At 43.5% G+C, this 8,165-nt stretch overlaps 1 protein-coding gene across 1 annotated transcript; it reads left to right on the forward strand.

Moving 5' to 3' along the window:
• Positions 1-478: 478 nt before the first annotated feature.
• Positions 479-8,121, forward strand: nup88 (nucleoporin 88). The gene is made up of 17 exons (XM_053484834.1): positions 479-715; positions 843-1,012; positions 1,800-1,925; positions 2,064-2,150; positions 2,246-2,422; positions 2,806-2,986; positions 3,071-3,221; positions 3,349-3,447; positions 3,554-3,644; positions 3,732-3,836; positions 3,937-4,095; positions 4,309-4,434; positions 5,339-5,404; positions 5,573-5,653; positions 5,764-5,890; positions 6,292-6,410; positions 7,895-8,121. Exons 1-17 carry the CDS (start codon positions 479-481, stop codon positions 7,956-7,958), a joined length of 2,166 nt encoding a protein of 721 aa, XP_053340809.1. The 3' UTR covers positions 7,959-8,121.
• The last annotated feature ends 44 nt before the right edge of the window (positions 8,122-8,165 follow it).

Consider the following 8,165-nt stretch of genomic DNA (forward strand, 5'->3'; position numbering starts at 1 on the left):
ACTATGGGCAATTTGGGGAACACCAATTAGCCTAATCTGCATGTCTTTGGGGAGGGGGGGGAAACCCACCACACACAGGGAGAACATGCAAACCTGGCTGGTAATCGAACCCAGGCCCTGAAGGTGCAAGGCGACAGTGATAACCACTAAGCCACTGTGCCCTATACAAACACCTCTATCTACCTATCTCCTCAACTAGCTACTGGACCTCACACACTCTCACCAACCTCTACCTCCCTAACCTGATTTTACATGAATCTTTTAAGATATTTAACAGAAATTGTCATTTTAAATTAATTTTATATTTACAGCAAAAACCAACACTTAAAAACTTTGCTTAACACTTAAACTTTGCTAAACAAATCACCAGCATATTTTTTATTAAAGAAACTACAAAGTCGGCGGCGCCGGAGCCGAGCCAGCCCTGTGACATCATCATCCTGCGACGGCGCCCGCGCGCACATACGAAAAAAAAAAAATGGCGGCGTCAGCCGGGGACCGTTGGAGGGATGAGTTGCCTGGACACGAAATATTCGTTAAACTGCAGGACAGCCGGGGTTTGGAGCCGCAGGGGACGAGCAGGAGGATAGTGAAAAACCTTACGTTCTGTCTGGACGGAGATTTGTTCGTGTGGGACAATGTGGAGAGCGTGTTTTATACAACTAACCTGCGGCAGCTCAACTCTGAGCTCAGTGAACAGACGAAGAGATACCAGGTGAGTGTAGTGTTCAGTCAGGAGATTTAAGAGATTTGTCTTTAATTAAACTGGACAGAAATAGGACCTGACTTCTGATTTGGGGTTTTATCTTGTCTTGTCTTGTCTTGTCTTGTCTTGTCCACAGACATTGCTGTGCATCAACCCTCCTCTGTTTGAGGTGTGTCAGGTTCTCCTCAGTCCCACTCAGTATCATGTGGCTCTGATTGGTCAGCGTGGGGCAACTGTACTGGAGTTACCCCAACGCTGGGGCAAGAAGTCCGAATTCGAAGGCGGACGCCGAGAGATCAACTGCAAGTGAGTGTGACAGACTGGTCCTCGTCCGCTTCCAACACTGTATATCACTTATCATGGTCTCTCTATTTGTTTTTCCTCTATCTTGCTGTATTGTTTTGTTTGTTTTTGTTTTTACTCTTTAATGCTCCTGTAATGACACATCTGTTATTAACTTTGGGGTTAAAATGGACTCTCATTTGACGTATGAGAGCAACTTTTCTGGCGCTCCGTCCGGCGCTCACTTTTGCAGATGCAGAAAAGTTAGTCCATGCGTTTGTCTCCTCCAGGCTGGACTTCTGCGATGCACCTTTGATTGGGACTACTGGAAAAATCCTTCAAAAGCTGAAGATATATTTAGAACAGTGCTGCTAGGATCCTGATGAGAGGGTGTAAATACGACCAAATCACGACCCATTTTTAAATCTCTTCACAGGCTTCCTGTTTCGTTCAGAATTGATTACAAGGTTGCCATTACTTACCCACCAGTGTATTTATGGGGATGCCCCTCCCTACATTTAAAGAACTTATTACCTCACATACATCCACACGCAACCTCCCTAAGTATTGGGGGATGCCACAGACCGTTGATGCTTTTAAATCGGGTTTTAAAACGTATATTTTTATCAGAGCTTAAGGGTCGAATTAATTTGTAGCACTTTGAGATTTGCTTCAAATATAAAGTGCATTATAAATAAAATGTATTATTATTATTATTTTTACATTCACGGTCCGGGCTTTGATTCAGCACATGTGTTTCACAAACCTCTCCACCTGTTCCTGATCGAGCTTTCTTCTTCTCCTTTTTTAGGACGATGCCCGTGGCTGAGCGCTTCTTCACCAGCTCGGCATCCGTGACCCTGCGCCAGGCTGCTTGGTACCCCAGTGAAACCGAGGAGCCCCACTTGGTGCTGCTCACCTCGGACAACACCATCAGGTCACTCATGATGATGTCTCAAATAAAGTGACCTTAAATCGCATGCTGTAGTAAATCAAGTTTAAGTATACTCCGTCGTCTATGTAAATGGCAAAAAACAGGAAACGGTACTAACTGACTGAGTAAATCTGTCTGCAGGTTCTACAGTCTTAAAGAGCCTCACACTCCAGCTCGAGTGCTTTCGGTGTCTCAGTCTGAGGAGGACAGCAGTGTCCACCCAAGAGGGTAATCGCCGTTTTCAAGATCAATGAGATCCTGTTAACTGATGTAACATTTGTGTATACGTCATGTTCTCACTGTGGGGTGTTTCTCTGTTGTAGACGCTCTTACGCGGCTTCTCTAGGCGAGATCGCGGTGGCGTTTGACTTCGGGCCGTTAGTCGACGCCCCTCGGCACCTCACCGGCACGGGACTGAAAGAAGACCTGCTGGTTTATCCGTTATACATCCTCTACGGGAACGGAGAAACGTTCCTGAGTTACACATCTCTCACATACGCGTAAGGCGTCTCATCTAGTTCTCAGAAACGCACAAATTGTCTTAAATTTTACATACGAGGGTGAGTCAAAAGTGAGCCGTAATCTGGCTGTACAATTAATTTTAGTAATAAATTTGTTGAAAAGCCGATGGAACGAGACTATAGGGAGGATGCTTTAACACCTCAAAACTAAGTTTTTACAGAGTTTCAGCTGATAATTTTCCAGCTGATTGAACTTTTTCTCAGTATGAAATTGAGGATGTTATTTTTGCTCGAACCACAGTTCCAGAAGAAGTGTGGATTATTTTTGACTCACCCCTTGTAATAATCAGCTCGTTGATAAAGTTTTCAGTGTATAACATTGTGCCGGGTTTTTAATTTCACTGTTTTGTTTTGTGTGTTAGTATTCTAGGGAAACTTCTGGGTCCTTTACCCATGTACCCCGCTGCTGAGGACAACTACGGCTACGACGCATGCTCCGTGATCTGTCTGCCCTGCGTCCCCAACATCCTGGTGATCGCCACCGAGGCGGGAATCCTCTATCACTGTGTCGTGTTGGAGGCGGAGGAGGATGAGGACGGCGGAGTGAGTCCAAATTAAATAAATCCGTTCTAAGAATTATTAAAACTTAAAAATGACTCATTCCTATCTGTGTGTGTATGAGCTTAGGCTGTAGAGAGGTGGTCCCGGGGATCAGATGCAGTGCCATCGCTGTACGTTTTTGAGTGCGTCGAGCTGGAGCTCACCCTCAAACTGGCCGTCGGGGAAGAAGAGGACACGACAGATTCGGATTTCAACTGCCTGATCCGATTACACAAAGGTCAGACCGATTGAAGGAGGGGAAAGACTTATTTAGTCAAATAATTTGTCTTATAGATTAGGTTTTATTTCTTAGTATTGATGGCAAGTTCTGATGCATAGAAATGTCTTTTTTTTTTTCTTTTTAGACCCTCTGTGCCAGTACAGATATCACTGTACACACGAAGCGGGCGTTCACAGCGTAGGACTCACGTGGTTCAACAAACTCAACAAGTTTCTCCAGTCAGGTGAGGACACACTGTAGGCATGTTGAATATACTGCTCTGGATCTAGTGCTAAGCCAGTAAGAATATGTGTGTGTGTGTGTGTGTGTGTGTGTGTGTGTGTGTGCAGACGAGGAGGATAAGGACGGCCTCCAGGAGCTGGCAGCCGAGCAGCGCTGCATAGTCGAGCACATCCTCTGTACCAAACCCCTCACAAGCAGGTAGAGTGAAACTACATCTGCACATCTGAACTGAACATCTCTGTCTGAGATTGTTAATTAAGTGTGTGTGTGTGTGTGTGTGTGTAGTTTCCCAGCTCCTGTTCGTGGTTTCTGGATCGTGTCTGATCTGTCTCTGGGCGCCACCATGATCTGCGTCACCAGCACTTACGAATGTCTCCTGCTTCCTTTGCTGTAAGAGACAGTTGATTGTTTTTGTTTTTTTAGCCAAGTGTCGTCGTCATTGTTAAACCCACAGCAAATGTTATGATAACCGCGCTCGTTCCTCCTGCAGGAGTTCCATCCGTCCTCCCTCTCCTCCTCTGCTGTGTTCTCGGGTCGGGGCGGAGGAAGGGGTCGTAAGCTCGCTGCTGCGTGGTCTGGCTCACGACTCGTTCGAGCAGCACATCCGGAACATCCTGGCGCGCAGCTCCACTAACCCGCTCATGCTCAGGTGGGTTAAACGTTTATTAATCGCTCAGTTCGCAAGTTGGTTAATGCTTTATCTTGAACATTTGCATTGACTCTGCCCACAAAGAAGGAGCCATGTCAGGTCCCGACCCAGATTTTTACCCCCCCTTTTTTTGTCCCCCACAGAAGGATTCAAAAGTTCTCTATAAATATCTCTATTCGTTGCTGTAAATATAATTTTGTGTGTGTGTTTCAGGTCAGAGGATAAAGACACCTCCACTCCGACCCCAGAGTGTCTGCAGCTACTTAGCCGAGCCACGCAGGTCTTCCGGGAGGAATACATCCTTAAGCTGGACCTGGCCCGAGAGGAAATGCAGAGGAGGTACATATTAGAATTGATTTCATCAGCACACACTCCTGACTGTACAGGAGTTATTTCCCGACTGAGCAATCTGATTGGACGAGAGCTACAGTATTTCAGGAGGACAGTAACACCACTGGGATGTTTTAAATATATGCATCACTCCACATCCCAGGTGGCCTACAGTGAAAGTAGGTCTGTATAAAACGTGAGTCTTGGGGGCAAGAGCAGCTGCGTGGCAAACATTAAAAACCAGCCATGGACGGACTTTTAGCAAAAAAACACGTCCGATAATGTTATGTCATCTTACACAACAATTCCACCCCGTCACTAGGGGGCTTCCACATTAAGAGCGTGAAAGACTATCACGTGGTTCGGAGGAAACCACCGTGATAGTCGGATCAGCCAGCCGACCGCATCTTTTTGAACTCACATACCGTTGGGGGCGGAGTAACACACTCGGAGGACGGCGCTATCCGCTCCTTCCGCTTGCGTGAGCTTACAGACGCCCCTGATTGGGAGCACTAAGTACCTCTCATCCCTCCCCTCTGAGAGAGCTCGGCCAATCAGCTCTCTCTAGACCTCCGGGTGCGAGAGGTTACAGCTTTACCCGCAGATCGAAGCAGCGATCTCCAGATGATGGGGCGAGCGCTTTACCACTGCGCCACTTGGAGGCCCTGGAAGGATGTGTGTTAGCGGAGGAAAATAACTGGTTAAACAAACAAACAAATCATAATTTGTTTATAATGAATGGTTTTTCTCAACTTGCGAAAAGCAACGTGGCACTCAGATTATGAAAGCATCGCAGCTGTGCTGATAACCAGCACAACAGTACGATCTTAAGTGTGATCTTGCTTAATTTTGCTTTATTTATTATATATGCTGGTGTTTCTTTAGTTATAAATTTGCCTGCTTTTGCTCATAGAGTTAAACTGCTGAGCAGCCAGAAGAAGAAGCAGCAGGAGGACCTGGCAGTGTGCCGAGAGGACAGGTTAGCCAGATTGGAAATGACTAGAAATAATCTTAAAACACCATTGTCTCATCCGTCCTGTGGTTTGATTTATTTCCAATATACTGAATCAGTATAGCACATTTTTCTCATCATGATCAGCAGGTAATTTTTTTTTCCCCCTGATGATTTTGTGCTTGTATTAAACAGAAAGAGCCTGCGGGAGGCAGCAGAGTGCTTGGCCGACAAGTACGAGGACGCGAAATATCGACAGGAAACCATTATGAGAAGGTATGTTTGCTTTTCTTTTAGAAGTTCGTCGAGATAAAGATCCTCAGAATTATTTTGCTTGCTAAACAGGTCGGCCAGTTGAAAAGGTGGTTACTGTATGTGTTTTTTAGGATAAAGTATGTCCTGGCCAGTCTGCGCAATCAGCTTCCTGTGCTGTCCGATAGTGAGAAGGACATGAAGAAAGAGCTCCAGACCATCAACGATCAGCTGCGTCACCTCGGCAACGGCATCACACAGGTCAGCTTCACGGGATGCAAAAAAAATAACAAAAAAAAAACTGTTTACGTCAGAAGCTCGATGAGAGTCTGTTTAATAAAAATATACGCTCGTCTAAGTACAGCCCTCGTCCAGTGTGAATGAAGACCACAGGATGTGGGGACGGTCAATACTTTAGCTGCTGTCCCAAACACTCGACTCAACATGTGTAGTGTTCTTACATCAGAATAGAAAGCGAGTCGCATATGTCGAGGTCATGCTGTACAAGGGATTTCCAGTGACAGTACTCATATTTGCAAAGGGGACAACGTTTATGTACATGTTTGGAAGCGTCCCAGGGACAATCTGATCCCTGATTGTATCTACTCGCACAGGGATTCACAAATAATCGTCTTCCTGTTTCCTGATCTGACATTTCTCAGGTGAACATGAAGATGGATTACCAGAAGAAGCAGATGGACAAAGGCTCGTCTGCAGCAAAAGCCACCATAACGCTAAATGCCCACCAGAGGAAGAGTGTTCAGGGCGTCTTAAAGGAGCAGTGAGTCAAACCAAACACACAACACCCAAACCCTACGCCATTAAATTTTACTCTGCATATCTTAGGAATTTGCTTCTGATCAAATGAGTGTTGTTAAAACTCTTTAATTAATGACTCTATTAATAAAGAAAAAAATAATTTATTTAATTTCTTACTGACATAACTCGTTTACTGACCGGTATTGTGATTTGTTTACTGACTGACTTGTTTACTTAAGACTGGGCTCATATATTTATTGACACATTCACCTATTGAATGGTCTACTTAGACTGACTTTTTTATTTCTAACATGCTTGATCAGTATAGCACATTTTTCTCATCATGAACAGCAGGTTTTCTCCCCCCCCCCCCAGATGTTTTTTTTTTTATTCACTTACAAATAATGTTTCGATGATTTTGTGCTTGTATTGAACAGAGGGCACTTTATTTACTGACTAGCTTATAAAGTTATCGCAAATCGGCAGACATACTTTTACCTGTCTAGTTCATTTTAAAATGCAAGTGCACAATTATGAGTGTAAAAAATGTGCGGTGTGATCTGTTGAATTTGGAAATTAGATTTATTTTTCGATGGTCAATCTATTTTTTGATAAAATTTCCGCAAATATCTTCAATTTACAATTTACTTAACTGACTCGCACTTACTGACTTGACATACTGATTATTTTTAAGTACTGACTGACTCATTTACTTATACTTTACTTAATACCCCCATCTCACCTACGTGGTTTCGCGTAAACGTTTAATTTTTTGGAGGCCCTCGCGGAAGCTCGCAGAACTTTGCAGGACGTTGGCGTGCAATCGCTGCGGCTCACGGTGCCTAACACCGCATCTCACTGCGGGTCAAACCACATAGGTGGGATGGAGGTATTACAGACTGACTCAATGATTTACCAACTGACATACTGACTCATTTACTTAGAACTGACCAACTTGCTGACTTATTAACTGACTCACACACTGACTCTTTTAGTTACCATTTAACCGACATACTAATTTACTGACCTACTGCTACATTTAATGTCAAAAATGGTTCATTATTTTACTAACTTGCTGATGTACTCACTTAAACCACTCACTCATATTTTTTTTTCACTGACATTTACATGCCAGACGGAGACTCATTAATTTTCTCTCTTCCTGAAACCAAATTAAATCCCAAATCACTTTCTATTCACAAGAATTAATTACTACATTAAATTAATTTGTACATCATGTCCATTCATTTAAGATTACTGATTAAATCACAGAAAAGAGGGATTTTTTAAAAAGAGAAATTAAAGGAAATTTGTAGAAAATGTGCAAGTTTGCTGTAAATGATCACATGGTTTAACATCAGGTGATGACAACAATCATGACAACATGGTAGACGATTAAAAACCAAAACAGTATATATGAAATAGGCTTGCGGTTTCTGAGGCTAATACTGACAAACTCCTCTCTCAAGATACATGTGCTGATTGTTCGTCTCGTTTCTCCCACAGGGGTGAACACATCTCTGACATGATGAAGCAGATCAAAGACATCAAGAACCATTTTAATTTCTGAAGAGCAGATGTGCGAGAAGTGCCACAAACCACATTATATTCAGCTCATGGTTTCAGATTTTTTTCCCCTCTCCTTATTTGTATACAGTAGTCTTTTGTATGTTGTGTGTGTAGAAGTGTAACAGAACACTTACGGGAAATAATTAAAAAGTTTTTGTACGTTATACTGCTTGGTTATTTATTTGAGTCCTCCACACGTCTGATGAAT

Source organism: Clarias gariepinus, chromosome 24, assembly GCF_024256425.1.
Source record: "Clarias gariepinus isolate MV-2021 ecotype Netherlands chromosome 24, CGAR_prim_01v2, whole genome shotgun sequence".
Lineage (NCBI taxonomy): Eukaryota > Metazoa > Chordata > Actinopteri > Siluriformes > Clariidae > Clarias > Clarias gariepinus.